Source organism: Eurytemora carolleeae, unplaced genomic scaffold (assembly GCF_000591075.1).
Source record: "Eurytemora carolleeae unplaced genomic scaffold, Eaff_2.0 scaffold1172, whole genome shotgun sequence".
NCBI lineage: Eukaryota > Metazoa > Arthropoda > Copepoda > Calanoida > Temoridae > Eurytemora > Eurytemora carolleeae.
This window is the reverse complement of record NW_019397480.1, coordinates 30,457-49,114: the sequence shown is the minus strand read 5'-3', so window position 1 is coordinate 49,114 and position 18,658 is coordinate 30,457. Positions and strand designations below refer to the sequence as shown.

The window sequence follows — 18,658 nt, the reverse complement described above, 5'->3', positions numbered from 1 at the left end:
CATGAAGAGTAATACCCTGTTGTAGGTATTAGATTTACTTAGCCAGCTCTAATTAATCAAATAATCAATAATATCAGAAATAAATATAGCTAAATCATACTGGACTTATGAAGCGAAATGCACTAGTCCAGGCGCTGTTTGTGTGCAGTGGGGAGGTGACTTCTGTCACTGGCCTAGACCTCGATGTCTCGATCACACTAGACTTATGTCACAATCGGATATACATTAATTTCCATCCTTTGGTGGTTATTTTTGATGGGGTCTCGGCCTTGATTTCCACGGAATGATGGTTGATCTTTTATTTATTTATTTATTTAATGTATACTAGAGAGCTTTAACGCCGCTTGAAGCCCTTGTACTTCTCGCTCAATAGTGCCATATTCAAGCGTTTCGATAACTTTCTCGATGGTATCTACCATTGGAATCTCAACAATCTTTGGTATTGCATGCTTTTCTCCACGAAGAATGTCCGTGTTGTGTTTCCAATTCACTGCAATTTCGTTGGAATCGTTGTTGTACATAATTACAATAAATGCAGTAATGACTGCATTTGTTATTGTTCTTCTCTCCATGTTTAGTGAGCTACTGAGCAGTCTGGCTTTCTCTGCTCTGCACGCCATGATTAATCTTTACTCTATATCATTCTTATGAATAATGTTTTCACAGACAAGACTATTCCTCGGTATAATCATGGTGTAGTTTTCATTTGTTTAGGATCTTCTGTCATTTGCTTCAATTAGTTTTTCGCAAAAGCTGATGTTTCTTGAGTTTGCTTCTCTGAATTTTTTTATTTGGATCATGCTTTTTCTGAGATGAGCATTCCTCCTGGTGGCTTCATAAGTTTGTCTCTCATTGCTTCTAGATGAATAAATTTGGTCTGGACTCAGATCATAGTACTCTGTTATGGGAATTTTATCTTTCTCCATCAAGTCCGAAACCATCTCAGAAATCACAGAATCCTCTTAAAAAGATCAAGTCTTGGCCAGCCTACACCAAAATATTTTCAAAATGCCTAAAATCATCATCAGAACTATTCTCAACATTGTCATGCGTGGAGCAAGGAGAATTTATAACACATGAACTACAGGCAGCAGGTATGTCAGCCTCTGCAGGAGAGCAAGGAGATCATTGCAAGAAACGCAGACAGTCACTGAAAATGAAGAAACTACTCAAACAAAGCAAAACAATTAAGAAATCCTTGAAAAGACGACAAGTTATGCCACCAGACACAATTAAAAAACTACGTGCAGACAAGATCGCGGTGGCCGAACTAATCAGGGTACAATCTTATACTGATAGTCTTAATGCAAAACGCCGAATTGAACAGATATTGATGAATAAGGGCAGAAAAGCTAGTCAACTTTTCTGGAATCTCGTAAATCGCAAACCTAAAAAACATGCTTTCATAGAGGCACTCGAATCTCCTGAAGGATTAACAACCGATCACAACGGAATGAATGCTATTATAGAGGAGTTCTTTGAGAAGAAATTCAATACATCCTTTACTACAGAAGAAGTTAGTTGGGAAGCGGTGTATCTTGATTCAATTGGTAAACCTGGAAAATTATTCACGGATGACACCTCAGAGCAGATTATGCGACCAACAACTTTGGATGAACTTAACAAGAATATAGGGGAATTAAAATCAGGGGTATTTTAATGGAATTTTTTTAAAATTTCTTGAATTGTATGGACTCAAAATTTAAAACAATTTATTCGCTCTAGATGTTTGGGTGTGTTGCTCTGACGGTGGCAGACCTGCAGGATGCATACATATTATTTAAAAAGCTCATTTGTGAATTTTTGCTTCTATAATTTTTATAATTTATTTGTTAATTTATTTTTATGCCAACATTGTTTAAAGTGTTTTAAACATTAAATAATCCTATTCCCTTACTAATACTGCCTCAACCTAGGATGATCATTTTAGGTACTTTTGAAATAGAGTGTTAGTGACTATGCTAAAGTTTCTCTGCCAGAGTCTTTTGATCCTAAACTTACTAGTTTCTTAATTCAAAATAGAGCTAGGATGTATATGTATAGTATTCACCCGTCTACAAGCCGATGATGAATTTTAATTCTAAGGCTGACTACGAATGTAGGTTTATAATCAATTAAAATCAGATAAAGTGGAAGGGCTGGATGGCGTTACGAACGACATGCTCAAAAACACAGACCAAGAATCAAGGCTAAAGATTATTGAGATGTTCAACAACATTATAGTAGGAGGACAGGTACCAGCCAGCTGGAAAGACGGAGACGTGGTACTGATCTTAAAAAAACCACCACAAACCGACATCAATAATTATTGTCCAATCACATTGATTAGTAATCTTTCTAAATTGCTAACTAAAATTTTAGCTAAGCGCCTGGCAGAAGCAGTCCTAAAAGACTACGTAATCGGCCCAGAGCAGGACGGATTTAGATCTGCAAGAACCTGTAGTGATAACATCTTCATCCTCAACTCAATTCTGGAAATCAATAAGAGTAAAAAGAAATTATCTCATCTCCTCTGTGTGGATCTAAAAGAAGCATACGATCGAGTGGACAGAAATATTCTTCTTGTGAAGCTCAAGCAACTGAATGTAGGGGATAAATTCATCAACTTCTTAACAAGCTATTATTTCCTTGACAATATCTCAACACAGTCATCAGGACAGAGAACTCGGAAACAGTATCAAAAACGGGGCCTCCGCCAGGGCTGTAATCTGAGCAGTATATTGTTCAGAATTTATTTATCAGAACTTAGCAACAGGATGAGAGCGCAGGATTTAGGAATAAAGCTGGAGTCAGGGGAAGTAGTCTGCATCCTCCTATTCGCTGACGACATCATCCTAGTAGCTGATTCAGTTGAATCATTGGAGAAGCTGAGGAAAATCTTAGAACAGTGGTGCTTGGATTTCAAGATGAAAATATCAATATCCAAAACCAACGTCATCACCTCCCTTGAAGATTATGAATGCGCAATTACAGACTCAGGAACTATGGAGGAGGAAATAATTAATCATGTGAGTAGCTACAAGTATTTAGGTGTCACCCAATTTTTAACTCCTTGAAGAACCTCACAGCGTAAGGGGAGAGAAATGCTAGAAAGAGCCAGAACCTATAAAAATGTAATTCTTCGGACCAGGTCTCAACACTTAGACAACACTGCGGCTATGGCAGCACTCTGGCAAAATGTTGCCATTCCAGGAATAATGTACGCAGTAGACGAGGTCCCAATTCCAGAAGCATCAATCACAGAGTTATTCAAAACCAGATAGGTAAATCCTTACTTGGTATTCCCCGATCATCAGCAAACACAGTGATCCAAGTAGAACTAGGTTGGAAGCCAGTCCGACTATTGATAGAACTAAACAAACTACGCTTCTTTCATAGAGTAAACAATCCGGACTTAGCGGGAAGTTCTCTGGTTAAATCTTGCTTTGAATGGAATATAAGGAATCCCCATACATTATACTACACCAATCTCATGTCAGTTCTGTGTAAATACGCTGCAACCCCACTTATCCTGAAGGGGGTCACCCCTAAACAATTACATCAGTACCATGAACAGAAAGTGATCGGAGATATCCAGGAACTAGTCACGCTGAAACTGATGCCTCTGCCAAGGAAATGGTGGAAAATACAACCTCATGTAGAGGAATCCAGGTGGTCGAGAACTTTGATTAAATTCAGATGCATGAATTCAGGGTTAGGAAACAGGGACTCGTACATAACAGCAGACTCAATATTTCAGGATGGTGGAAGGGTACTGCAATGCCCTCTGTCCTTTCTAGGAGACAACAACGAATTTCACCTATTGGTGTCTTGCAAACAGATGGAAAAACACAGACAAAGTATAAGCCTGAGGACAGGGCAGACACTCCAATCCTTCATCACAGAACAGCAAGCATCAGGGCATGACGATCTTCAGGCAGTCAGAATACTGCTGGGTCAAGGAGCACAAATCAAGAAAATGGACCTGTTCGATAGAGGGCTAGCCTTAGACATCCTGTTAGATAAATTCTTCCTGGAATGGTCCAATGTGTCAGGAAGACTGATCAGTAGAACCTCCCAGACACAACAATAGGTATTTTTAATAAGATACATTTGTTTCCCGGGAAACTACCAATACATTAAGATTATTAGATTTTATGCTTGACATTCTAGATTGCATTTAATATTCACATTAAATCCCAGGGACATCCCTGACTCACATATCTCCAAGATATACACTTTTAATATTCTAGTTTCAATTAATTAATCACATTCTTGATCCATTATGCACTTTTAACATTCTAATTACAAATAATTACTCACATTCTTGATCTGCTTTACAACTATTAACAATCCAATCGTATTATACTTCAGTTGCAATTTATTATTTAACATCTCATAAGATTATGAACTTCATTTAATTATCTCCGTCATGACCATTATTCTGAATCATATTTAACTCTATTTTTTAGATGTATTACTTATTGACATTATACTTCATTTCCAGATATGTGTTCTTAGGAATGCATATCTGTACCAAAACAAACCATTGGGGAGCTCCCCTTCACTCATACATATTTAACACATAGATGATCATACATGAGTGAAAGGGAGCTAAAAATGGTTGCATGGCTCAAATTTGGTTGTGTTGCTGGGATCATTTCGCTAAATTTAAACACTTGATTCATTAACGGTTATACATTAAATAAATCCGGGTTGAAACCCCACCTCTCAGTCAGGACTTGAAACTCCAAGCTGTAGAGTGGAGCCTAAAGCTTTCCCTAACACTCATGATTTGATTTGATTTGTTTGACTTCTTGGATGATTTCTGACAGTTGTTCATTCTCCAAGTGGGTTAAGAGTGGGATTCCCTTCATGTAGATGATGTTTTCTTGTGTTAAATTTATTACTCCTGGATTTGACTTTGTTTCTTGGACAATGAATTGAAGGTTTTCCCATATCTTTTGCCGGTAAAGCAAAAAGAGATTCAATTGGTTTTGTCGGTTGGAAGGAAGAAAAGAATAGGAGGATGATCTAGATGTGATGTAAATATGTTTGAAGGTGGGGGTGGTAGCTGTTGTATCCTTCTTGTCTATAACCATTCATCTAACAGTTTCTCTCTCCTCTCTGTTATCTGGTTGTTTAATGAGCACTATGATTCCGATGATTTATTAATGTTATTAATCCACGATCACATAGGTAAAACAAACTCGCTTAGAGTAAGCCAATTGCGAGAGGCTTAGTGGGATTTCTTAGCAACACTACATGGTATGTGTTCTTTTTACTGGTCGGGCTTGTACTACTTAAAATCCTGGTTCGATTTCAGGGTAAAAATATCAAATAACAATTTACAAGATAAACAAACATAGATTTAAATTGAATGATAAGTTGATAAATTGATACATCATTACATTAATAATTCTTGTTTTGGGATATAACCACCCCTAAACCAAGCCAACCATTTAAAACCACACAGGTAGAGAAAAGATAGAAATCCAAGTGTCAGATACAACTGGTGTATATAAAGGTATTCTAAGAAGGCATTCATAAAACAATAATACATCATTAAATCATAATATTTTGTTTGCTAGTTGTCATTTGTCATGTAAAAAAAGTCGGTAATAATATAAAACATTTCTTTCTGATTTTATAAGTAAAATCCCAAACTGTAAGAATCCCAAATGAATGTTAACCAATGTTGGGATTGGAAGGATTGGGATTAGGATGAGGACTAGGAAGTTGGAATAGGTTGGACAGGGATCAATTGGGAATAGATAAAATAGGTTGGGAATTGGGATGGATACCAACTAAAGAGGAAGTTAAGATTGGGATTCAATGAATGTGAGGATGATAAAAGGGTTGGTAAATCTGGAGTTGGAGTAATTGGGAAGATTGAGTAATGAATAGATGTTCTACGGGGACAACAGTATTGGAAAGAGAATCAGCAAGATATGGAAGTTCAGAACAGAGATACAGATATAGTAAAATATGTGTGTAAAGACTATGGAGAATATGTAGTTTAGTGGGTACAAATTTTAATAAGGGGTGAAGACGACATTTTGGAAGGAATTAGCGGATTACTGTTAAGTTGGGATAAGAGAGAGAAAAGAGTATAAAAATCATCATTAGAATTATTCAATACTCTGAAACAATTTTGTATTCATATTCATCACAATCTAGAAATAGATGTTCGACTGTTTCAACTTGATCACATTTTTCACATTTGTTGTTGTCTTCCTTTCCAGACTTGAATGCTTTTGATTTTGTCCATGTAGTCCTGTTCAGAATAGAAAGGTTAAGAGCTTTTTGATATTCTGAGAAGTTGGATTTGTAGTTCTTCTTGTATGCTTGATTGTAAACTTATTTCTCTGGAATATTAATTCCATCTCTGATTCTTGTTTGTCTAGACGGAGCAGTGTCCCATTTGTGTTCTTGTTTCCTTTTTTCTTTGTCTTTCATGTACTTTGATAATGTGATCTTTTTTTCAATAAGTACTGCTTCTAGTTGATTCTTGGTAAAGGGGGCATTCCTGAATTTTCTTCTCTTGTTCTTGATATTCTTGATAATATTAGTGATCTTCATTTGTATGTTTTGATTCGGTATGTTGATTGTGACTGTTTTCTCGAATGATCTCGGCTCATCCGTTAAGAATAGTTGGCTGACGGTCGTGAATCCTGCTCTTTTGAGTTTGAGTCTTTCGATCCTTGTGAGAGCAAATGGGTGATCATAGACAGATCCTCCGATGGCTGATACTTCCCATGTGTCCTGATTTTCTTCCCATTCTCAGCTAGCTGTGCTATTGTGTCTGTGTATATTCTTGCCAAGTCGGTTTTCCTTTTGCTCAGATCTCTGAGTTTTCTTGATTCCATTGTTAGCAGATCATCTACTTGCATGGCATTGGTTTCCAGGAGTCTATTGACGTTTTTTATTATCATTCTTGGTGCTTCTTCATCGTAAAATTTCCTAATGTGTCTAATTCCTGAATCAAAGTACAGACATCCGGCTTTTATTTTGGTTCTTCTCATGTTTAATCCTCCCACTCTGATTGGAGCATGTGTCCTTTCTTTGGCAATTTGACGTCTACCTTCCACGTATGCGTCTTCATTATTTTTTTTCTTCAACAAGGCTTTGTAGATGATTTCTTGTATCTCTTCAAGGTGACTTTTGGACAGTTTCAGACTCATTATAATATGATTAGTTTGGCTGTGTAGAATTGCTTCAATTAGCAGAGCTCTTGTTTATACGGAGCACTGGTTTCTTTTTACTATTCTGTTGGTTGCTTTCTCCATTCTGCCTATCAAGTAATCAAAGTTGACTTTTTCCATGTCTTCTTTTACTCTTGTTTTAATTGTTCCTTTTCCAAAGTTATTGATATCATTGATTAGCACTGGATCTGTGTTGAAGGCTAATATTTCTGTTTTTGCTTGATTGATTGCATATCCAGTGATTGCACTGAGGGAGTCGAAGAAATTCAGCAGTTCTTTGTAGTCTTCCAGTGATTGTAGTTGAACTGGAATACTTGTATCGTCTGCAAAGCTGACCGGGTCAACAAGATCATCTCCGTCTCTTTTACGCCCAGTCAAATTCCTTTTCTTTGTAGAGTAAAGTGTTTCCTTCATGGGTTGCATCATTCTTGTCTGAGCTGGCAGGATCTGGTGCACTTAGGTGTTTCATCATCTCTGAAGTAGCTTCTGTTCTTGTGAGGTCAAAAGCAGCTCTTGCATCCAAGAAAACAATTTGGATAGTTTCTCCAGTCCTTCTAGCTATATTGATTACTGTTTGCAGGTATGTCGAGGCTTCAGAAACTGTGCGAGTTGGAATGAATCCAAACTGTGAATTTGAGATATTTTTGTGAACACATTTTCCTAGTTTATTAACCAAGATCTTTGCAATGATTTTATAATAAACTTCAAGGAGACTGATGGGGCGGTAGCTCTCTATTTTGTTTCTTGGTCTTCCAGGTTTTGGGATAGAGACAATTTTGCGTTTCTTGATCCATTAAAAAGCTTTGTTCTCAGTGTGGTGATTTAAGTATTAGTTTATTTAGAAGAGGTTGGGGATCATGGAGATCAGCCATAGGAAAAAGCTCTTTGTAGTTCCTGATGGTCCTGGAGTAGATTCATTTTGCATATTTTTTAAAACTCTTGTAATCTTGTCAATTGAGAATTCTCTGTTTGCTTCTTCACTTTCCTCTTCGGAAGGAATATAGTCTGGGTGTTGGATATTGAGATCTAACATTCTGTGACTGATTGGTTGGGATTCTTCTCTGTTTGGATCAGCTATTGACACAGCTAGGTGAGCTCTGAATTTTTCCCTGATCTGTTCTTCCTGTGTGATAACTTGATTATCTTCTTCAATACTAATGATTTTTGTTTCAAACTTTTCTTCTTTTGTATGTCTAAACGTTGTAGCAGTCATTTTGTCATTTTCATTTTGATAGAAGTGATCAATCCTTTCTCTAAATCTAATTTCTGTTCTTCTCAAGTGGTTTCTTCGATTGTTCTTTTCTTCTTTTAGATCATCTTTTGCTTCTTGTTCGGCTACCTCATTGGTTGCTCTGTTCATTCTCTTGATTATTTCCATGATCTTGTGATTGTGATCTATCATCTCTTTTCTTGTCTTGTTCTTCTCTTTTTTGGTGACTTTATTGTACACATTCTTGACCTTGTGGATAATCAGGTTCATTATTTTCGCTGGACTATTTTTGCAGGTTAAATTCTAACTTCTTTTCTGCTTCAGTTGGATTGGAGCATTTCTCTAATAGATCCTTAAAGTTGGTCTTTTGATTTGTCAGCCATTCTTCAGAGTGAAGTATTAATGTTTGGGCTATTTCATCTTGTGCTTGTAGAAGAAATTCATCTTTAAGTAAGATGAAATCCTTTACTATGGTATGATTCTTGACACTTGTCTGTTTTTTTAATCTTGAAGGTTATCCAGTCGTGATCAGAAGGTGATTGGTCTTGTGAGACCAGCCATTGTGCATGTTGACTCTGGTTTTTGTCTGCTAACAGGATGTCAATTCTTGAGCACTGAGTAGCTCTGTTGCCATCTTCTCTCCATGTGTACTTGTCTTTGCTATATTTCTTTCCAATATCTTCTAAGTCCCACGTTTGAATAATGTTCTGTAAACATTGTGAGATAACATTGTCTTTGATGTCAGATGGATCAAGGTTGAAGTCGCCTGTCATAAATATGTTTTCTGTTTCGTGGTTTGGATCATTTTGATTAATAAAGATCGCCATTTCTTGTTCGGTTGTTTGCCAGAATGCTCTTTGTTGGTTAAGTCCAACTGGAGCATAGATAGCAATGAGGAAGAACTTCATAGTCTTGTGCTGTTGGATGTGAGCAATAATCCCATGCCCCCCGCAGATTCCAGAACTGTTTAACACTATCATTTCTTTTTTCTTTCCAAGGACCACTATTAAGAGAGAAATGAACGTCAAGCCAGATTTGTCTCTTTATCATTGGATGTTGGAGCTGCATTCTCATGATCCTAGGAGAAGGATACTTGCTCTAGCTCTTAATGAGAAAGACGACATCTCTGCGTAACTGCACAAGCTAGGATCGTCTAAAAGCTCAATAGGAGCTATCAACACCTTGCTTCACAGCATCTGCAGGAGCCTGCTCCAATACCAAACTACTCCCTCCAACTTTCTACAGATCAAAATGGAAGCAGTATGCAGGATAGAAGAAATCTTTAATGCTATAGTAATTATATGTAATTATATGAAATCATTATAAAAATTGTTTTTATCAATGTTATATTGTTGCTATAATACTTCAATCTATTTCAGTTAAACATCCAAACTCTTCTACCAAGTAACACCAAATGAATAAAGAATTAAAGAAAACACAGTTTATATAGTGAGAGTAGTTTAAAACCAGTTTACTTACTTGTTTACTTGAAGAGGAACTTCTAAGGGACCATCTTGATCCAAGGAAGAAGTGTCAGCTTTACTGGTGACCCATACCATTTCCAAGAACTGAGGTTTGATAGCTTACTTCATCAGGGTAGGGGCACTTGGCTCAAATACATGTTTTTAAACTGTTTGACATTTCTTTCATTTTTGATGTTTTCAGGTAGTGCATTTCACTGCTGAACTATTCTATTGGAGAAGAAGTGTTTTCTTATATCCAAATTGGGTCTGGAAGCTACTATACAAAGGGACTGTTCACTTGTTCTGGTTACTCTCCTTTCAGTGGAAATGTACATATTCTATATAGTAAAATGGGAATAGATCAAATGCCTAATTTCAAAACATTCTCTGCTCTATCAGGGTTCACATCCTCTGTACTATCATGAAGTTTTGTTATTCTATCTATTAGGCCATATTCGCTACTGGTTTGGTCGATTTCCAGGCTAGATATCTCTGCTGCAAACGGCTTGATAGGAGTCGATTTTCGGTTTTCTATTGCCAGTGAAGAGGCTGTTTTAGCTGGTTTATTAGGTTTAGTTGGCGTTTCTGGGTTTTGAGATCTCTTGCCTTTTGCATTGCTCTGATCCATCTCTTCTGCAGAAATTGAGGCTGGATCGTCTTCATGGAAGAAATTGAGTTCATTCTTCATGGCATAGTAATCTTTGTTGAGCATCTCGTTTCCAATAACAAATGTCCAGGGGAAGATATTAATATACTCACCTAAAGTAGCATCAGCATAGTGTACTCCAAATCTGGTGTTTAGCTCACTATGTTTTGTGTCTACCTGATCCAAGAGCTGACCATCGGTGCATCCGATTTCAAGAAAGTAATTGTGCATCCTGTTGTACTTGAAGTTATCCTTGTCAATATCAAGATCTATTGGGTCAGCTGAACTCTCCTCAGCCTCAATCTTTCTGAGAGCATTCTTAATCTTTAATGTTATAGCATTAAAGATTTCTTCTATCCTGCATACTGCTTCCATTTTGATCTGTAGAAAGTTGGAGGGAGTAGTTTGGTATTGGAGCAGGCACCTGCAGATGCTGTGAAGCAAGGTGTTGATAGCTCCTATTGAGCTTTTAGACGATCCTAGCTTGTGCAGTTGTGCAGAGATGTCGTCTTTCTCATTAAGAGCTAGAGCAAGTATCCTTCTCCTAGGATCATGAGAATGCAGCTCCAACATCCAATGATAAAGAGACAAATCTGGCTTGACGTTCATTTCTCTCTTCATGATCTTAATTAGACTATTGGTATTCTCTCTGGTGGGTTCCTTCAAGCTTATAGGGCACTTATCCTGTTGTAATACATCAATTTGCATTCTGAGTGTAATTACTTCTGGGTTAGATTCCTCTTGTTCTCCGTATATTACTGCTGTTTTCATTTTTGTGATTTCATCTTGAATGAGGAGGTATGATGTAGAGATCCAAGTATTTGGTTTACCAATGTCGTCTCCATGCTTAGGTTGGAGCTTCAGCTTTGGCATTGGGAACTTAGGTATTGGGCGAGGGATTCCTTTTCCATTGGTATTGATGTTGTCGATTTTTCGCTGGTTTCTGTTACTGTTGTAGTAATTACGCCGATTTGCTGGCTCCCTGTGAGGTTCAGGGTAGGTATGCTGAGAGTCCCCCCCCCTCCCCTTTCTATAATTGGCTGTCTGTTCGAACCTGATGCAAACTGAAGATACTTGTTGTCTGGTTTTCTTTGCGCAGTTTTTCTTATAGCACCATTTGCAGCTGCAGCGCTCGGTCCCTCATTAAACCTTCCTTGTAGTTATCCTGTCCTGGTATCATACCAGGGGACGTTCTCAAACTCTCGCCCTTCCAAAGGACGATTGGCTATGTATCCAAGGACTGTTGCTCTAGTTGGTTTAACAGTCCTCTCTTGGTATATATAAGCCAGAGTTCCAGAGCTGGCTTCATACCTAATATTCTGCACAAATGAAGTTGATGCTCTACCTTCCTCTCTCATGCTTACCAGGTTAAATCGGAGTTTACTCAAGAGTGGTGTGAATGATCTTGGTGCAACCTGTTTAATAATGAAGCTGGATACACTTTTTCTATCTTGAGAGTTAGGGGGTAGTTCTCTTTCGCAATTTAGCTTCATTCTGATAGCATTTCTAACCATAGATTTAGAATCATGCTTGATCCACAGGGTTGTATACTCTTCTTCAGGGGTTGTTGATAACCATTCGAATTGATTTACTGAATCAACTTTAAGTATTTCGTGGGCTGTAGCTTTCATCCTGGTTGGAATTCTCTTGATCATTATTTGACTGCTAACCTCATGCATTAGTGCTTCACCTTCCTCCTTCTCCTCCTTCTTGGTGATCTTCTCTTGTTGGTTCTTGATCAGAGATGTTAGATCCTGAACCATGTTTTCGAGCTTTTCGATTTTATAATTAGCCGATTTCACACCAGTTCCTATCTCTTTAAAACCAATTTCACACGCCCCAGCAAACATCGCTAGAGAATTCTGGAGTCCCTCGAATGCCGCTTGGAAGTTAAAAGATGTCATGGTTGTCTGTAGTCTTATAAAATCTCTTTCACTTATTATATTCTGTTTGTTTATAAAAATTGTTAGCGTTTGGTATCCTATACTCTGTATACACTGGAGGAATGAATCAGATTTGTGAGCGATCAAGCCAAGCCTGTGACGTCACTTCTTTCTCCGCTAGAAACTTTGGGTTTATTTTGTCTTTTTGATCCTTTAGACTTATTGTTTTCTAAATCATGATTTCAAATCGAACTTGAGAGCCTGAGCTGAAGATATCACGCTTGAATTCAAAGATTATCTCATACCTTTACACTAAAAACACTGTAAAAAACCTCCGATATAACAACGGAGATGTTTGCACTGCCCTGGTGCTAGGTCAACCAACTGAAAAAAAACTTTCAATATTTTTAAATTCTGTAAATTGTTTTGAACTATAGGTTTCAAGCCGGTTACATGGATACCCATATTATTAAAAAAAATTCACATTTTTCATTTTCCCTATACTAACACTATACTGATTTGTTTATCATTAAACCCTGTTTGAGAGACACATTTTTAAATTTGTATAAAATGTATTTCATAAACATTCCTTAGAATTCCAAGAGGAATGCTGTTTTGCTTCTGTAAAATGATTGAAGAAAATTTTCACTAAATCTCACACTCCTATTGGATACATTTAAATATATTGCGTCCCAATTAACTTGAGAATCGAGTAGAGACTTCAAAATCGTCTTTTTATAAACATTTAAATATGATTTACGTAAACGGCGAAAGGCTTAAAATGTGTTTGTAAAGTCACACGAGGGGAGGAAGGCCAACCACAACAATTTCGCGACCGAGCCACCTCAAAATCCTCGTCCTGTTTTTTTAAGTGTCTAATCCTCCAAGATAAAACTATTTTTTAAGAATCGGGCCACATTATGGGCAGAAATGAAATATCAAATTTTTCCAAATCGAAAAAAAGTTTCAATTTAATTAAACTTTCCAAGATTAATGTCTTTAAAACTGTTCACCTTTTTTAAGCGCATTTTCAGATATTCCTGGTGTAGAATGCCGCAGATAATTCCGAGTTTATAGAACTTCAATCTTTTTTGTTAGCTGTATTGACAACCATAGACTTTTTCCGGGTGGTTCCATGGGGAAATTTGTAGGCAGAGGTATGCCGAATATTTTGCTATATATTTTATATCGCAAAGGTTGACCATTACGGAGGCAGAAGAGATTTAAGTTTTACATAAATAAAGTTTGACATCATTCTCATGGGTTTGAAGATTCCAGCATAATATAATCATTGCAATACTTTAGTCCATCCATATTCTATGCCCTAACGTGGCCAGATTTTTTAAAAATAGTTTTATCTTCAAGAATTGGAAACTTTTAAACACAAAATAATCGAAGAACTAGGATTCCGAGGTGGCTCGGACAAGAAAATGAGGATAATGTGGCTCGGACGAGAAATTGTTGTTGCTGGCCTTCCTCCCCTCATCACACTGTGCACGATACAAGAGGAAAGTCAATTTTATCTGACTAAAATTTTGATTTCTTCTCTTGAGCTCTTTAATTAAAGGAGTTTTAAACAAAAACATATAAAATTACAATTTACTTAATTTTGCCGTGAGACGTGATGAACAGAAAAAAGGGACAGCTGTTTGTGTACACGAATATCTCATTTTAATAAGTTCAACAGTATGAAATCAAAACATAAATACATTCTATGGTTAACAACTTGTCTTGTTGACGGCATCATCAAATAAAGAGGATCACGAAGTCCTTACTCATCAATTCCCGTATTTTTTAGGACACTCTGTACGGAGCACTGTAACATTAAATCCTTAAAATTGTTCCAATTATTATTATTATGACTTGATTCCTTGGTTAAAACTGAAGTACAGTGTACATATGATGGATACAAAACAACTATGTACAATTCCGATTCAAAAAAATATTTTTAAGTACTAATTAAATGTTTTAAACACTATGCATTATACTCAAATAACTTAAATAACCAATTGCTGATCTTTTATTCATCATGCCAAAAATGTATTTTTTTAAATTTTGGTAATTAATATTTTTGATGTATTTCTCGATGGGACAAAATTAGAATGGTGTATAACACTAGATGTCGTCTTTTCATGATTTAGGGGTTTTTCCGTTCACATTACCTGAAGCAGAAGCCAAAAGGAGTTCGCGTATGCTCTCTGTGTGTTGTAGTTCAACGCCGCATGAGCGTAACTCCTATATGCTTTCTGCTTTATGGTTATTGTGAACGTAAATTCCTCTCGAAAAAACGACATCTGTATTCTATCTGTCTTTGTTAATTAATCTATGGTTTGTGATGTTCATAAATTTTCTTTGTCTTATTTAATCTTGCGCTTTAATTTGTTGGAAAAAATGTTAATTAATTCTTGTGATAATTATTATAAATAAATTTGATTTAATTTAATTTAATGAGTTTTAAAGTGAGTTTTAAGGGATTGTAAGCGGAATTTCAAGTGACCCTCCATGGAAAAATGACTATTTCCTGTACCTTTATCTGATCAACAAAAAGAAAATATTGTCGTTTTTTTAGGATTTTTAGTGTTTAATTGTGATAATCCTGCAATAATCACTTTTGTAGAGAAACCACAATTAAAAATAGACAGTTTTCAAAATTATAAACATTGATATCTAATAAACACTTGATCAGACAAAGCTTCAAAGGCTACCTTGTGAATAGAGCATTGGCATCTTTTTGTGAGTCACACGAAATTCGCTTACAGTCCCTTTAAACACGTTTTTAACTCGTAGATTTTTCGATTTTCACTGATGATGGTTGATGGTTGATGGTTGATGTGGATTTATTAAAATGAAATATTGTGTAGGAAGAATGAGTCTTTAAATTAATGAAAAAAAATGACTTTTCTACTTACGTTTCGATTTTTAACAATTTACAAGTAAATAAAGAAAAGTTGTCAATTGACAGCTTCTCTTTGTTTCCCTGCTGTCTAAAGCTTGGTATAAATCAAAAGTCGTTTTTACTGTATTGATTATACGACGTCGACTGTGTAATACATTTTTTTAGATCAGCTTTACATTTGCTTTATTCTTTCTCAAGGCATTCCGTAAGTAATTTATCACCTAAAGTGTTTTAGGTCGAGTTAAAATCTCATTCTTATTAAGCAACCCTGTATATTGAAAAATGTTGATCATATCATCACCGAATAAAAAAGAAGTTTTCACTTCAAAATTGTTTTCAATAAAAAGTTTGTTTAATTGTAAAAAGCAGAAAATTGCATGAAATTATTAAATATTAAAAAATAATTTATTGGAACTACAACTAAGCCTGAGAAAATACAATGCGTACTGTGTAGTCTGAAGACAGGACCCGCCCAACCAAGGACGGTGTTTTGGGAGTGAAGGCAAAATTTTAAGTGATCCGTTTTTTATAGATTATTATAATGATTCTTATGATTTCTATTAAGACTGATTTAATACAAATATTAAAATCTAAAATCGTTGGTATTTTGTTCAATCATTCCAAAAAGAAATGATGTCAAACTTTGAAGGGACTGAGGTTGTATTTTCAAAAGACCCTACATGAACACTCACGATTTAAACGTTATCAATAATATCTTTTTTAATTCTAATATTCTGGCAATTTCCTACTTAGTTTCTGTTGCAGACATTTTTAAGAGAAACCACAGTTTTATTGAAAAATATGGATATCACACTCATTCTTCTCGCACACAGAACAGATTTAAGGAAATCGATTTGAATCGAAAATGCCAATTTAGGAATGGAGGGTCATTTATTATTACGTGTACAGTCCCTTAGAACTGAAAACATTTGTACATAAATTTAATATTTGTACAAAAATTTAATTTAAAATTCAGTGATGGTGATGGACCAAACCTCTGGAATGTAAAAAAAGTAGATGTTAGTTCCACATTTATTGAAAATATATTTCGGTCTGGGTTGACCCTCGTCAGTTCTAACGATATAATAACCATCAAAATCGATAAAAAAAAATTGTTAAAAACCACAAGAAAATAAACAAACAAAAATCCTATTCAAAATAAAAATTTGGGCTGTCAAATGTACATGAATTTAATATTTGTACATAGATTTAATAGTTGTACATAGATTTATTAAAATTCAACTATCAGCACTAACCGGCTCCTTCTGCTTTATCTTCCAAATCCAAACTCCTGAAAAATATAAAAATACAGTTCTTTTTCTTTTTGAATATGTTAAATGTTTACAGGGTGTGCAAAAGATGCAACTTTTTAAAGCAGGCAAAGATTTAAACGGCATGGCTACACGTATGTCATTTGTACTTGTAAATTGTAAACTTGTAATTCGAAAAACGTTAGCAAAAAAAGTTGTTTTCATTGTATTGATATAATTATGCAGAAAGATAACTAACATAATTTCATTTTCATATCACGAAAAAAAATCGAACCTTAAACGACCGATCATTTCGAAATTGTCAATAAACTATCATGTCTAATAACGCGTATCTGCAACTAGTGATTACCCTAAAAACCTCCAGGTTGACCCGTGGTATCGCGTCGCCGGCACAGGACTCTATTTTATTCACTCGGTCTGTTGGTAACTTGAACGCCAGGGGTTGGATCCTAAACAAATACCGCGAAGACCCATAAATCTGTGGAATGGGAAGACGACATTTAAATATATAATGCTGTTTTAAAGCAAATAGTTTTATTAGTAGCTTGATAATAACTTATTGATTAAGAGAAAAAAATTTGCGTGAAGCGGGTCTGTTTACACTGCACAATTTCTGTATTTTATGTTCTTTTGACTAATTAACTTAAAAAACTAATTTGTCGTCTTCCAAAGTTCTAAGTCCACGGGTATTTTTGGTCTCACATCAGTATTTAATTTACACAAACTGTTAGAAACATAACTAACATTTTGTTTGTAATATCCTTCTTCACGAATAATAACATAAAAAAATTGCGATATATCTACAATGACACTCTGAAAGAAAAATGTAATTTCGATTTGCTTCTGGTTTTACAATTACAATTACAAGCAAGAACATAATATTTAGTCTTTACATTCAACTTCAAAGGTCGTCATTAAAGGCTTAAAGGCTTTGTAGTGCATGGTCACTCTGTAAATTAAATAAAAGAATTTTTACAAAATACTGACAATTTCGGTTACATATTACCCAAAGTGATTAAATACTAAAGTGGGCCAAACTCATAGTTGGATGACGACATTTTATGTCCCAATTATTTAAAAATAATATATATATATATAAATTGGTCTGTACGGAATGCACAGTATACAACAAAAACTGGACTCCCTTTGTTTACAAACACAGACTTAGAATTTGTATTTAACTTAAATATAGATTAACGTAAATTAAGATTTCAGAAGTGAATTGATTAAGCGACTATATAGTATTTACATATAAACTACATACAAACATACAAAAAAATTTTATTTTAAATCATGAAAATTTCGAAGTTTTAACTAAAGACGACTTTTACATGGGTCTTCATGGCCCAACCTGTCGTCGTTGCCCTAGTCTGTTCTACTTTAGTATTTATTCACCTTGAATGATGCTATATTGAGTTGAGTAAGATAAGAATTCCGAGAAAAGCCCAATAAAACACAAAAAAATAAAACACAAAAATAAATGAAAAATGATGGATGTTTGTTTACCTGTCTATATCGTCAGTGTTATCACAAATAATTCGAGACATTGATGTCTAAGAGTCCGGACAATATTTAATCATTCAGTAAATCCAGTAATATTGAAAATAAATTTAATCTGTTTAACCTTTTTTAGTATAAATCTTTAATATTAATTATAATCACAAGAAAAATAATGATGAAAATAAGCTGTTTAGTTTTTTTATCGAAAAAATGTCAAATCATCCATCTCAAAATTTCAAAACGGAAAAGTTTACGAAATCTTAAATTGTTTTTTACAGAAAATGAAAAAATAGTTGCAGTTTAGGTTAAAGTTAAAAGCTCAAATAATTAAACGAAAAAAGGCTTCATAGCCTTTGTTCCCTGAAAGTCTTGTAATAATAATAATAATAATAATAATAATAACCATAGTAGTTATCATAATAATAATAATACTAATAACTATAATAATAATGATAATAATAATGTTAATAATGATAAAATAATAATAATAATAATATTGTCCAGTTCCTTTCTAATAGAGTCTAACTGTGCTGGAGTAAAGGCAGTTCTCTTATCAAGACCAAGATCGTAGAAGAATCTAGAAATCAATGTATCAATCAATCAAT

At 35.1% G+C, this 18,658-nt stretch overlaps 2 protein-coding genes across 2 annotated transcripts; one reads left to right on the top strand and one right to left on the bottom strand.

The window, feature by feature from the left end:
* Positions 1-315: 315 nt before the first annotated feature.
* On the bottom strand, positions 316-629 carry LOC111714521 (uncharacterized; the record flags this gene model as incomplete). Its single annotated transcript, XM_023489655.1, is given in 1 exon segment — positions 316-629. A coding segment is annotated over 1 exon segment (305 nt), but the record flags the coding sequence as incomplete, so codon positions are not given.
* A 233-nt stretch (positions 630-862) lies between these two features.
* Positions 863-4,072, top strand: LOC111714514 (uncharacterized). The gene is made up of 3 exons (XM_023489649.1): positions 863-1,651; positions 2,103-3,008; positions 3,260-4,072. The coding sequence occupies exons 1-3, from the start codon at positions 863-865 to the stop codon at positions 4,070-4,072; spliced, it is 2,508 nt and encodes an 835-aa protein (XP_023345417.1).
* Positions 4,073-18,658: the final 14,586 nt, after the last annotated feature.

Bases quoted from the DNA above. Each gene is read 5' to 3' on its own strand.
- LOC111714514 (XM_023489649.1), top strand. From the start codon at position 863: ATGAATAAATTTGGTCTGGACTCAGATCATAGTACTCTGTTATGGGAA. The intron at 1,652-2,102 runs GTATTTTAATGG...CTACGAATGTAG, and splicing joins TAGGGGAATTAAAATCAGGG to GTTTATAATCAATTAAAATC. The intron at 3,009-3,259 runs GTGAGTAGCTAC...ATTCAAAACCAG, and splicing joins AGGAGGAAATAATTAATCAT to ATAGGTAAATCCTTACTTGG.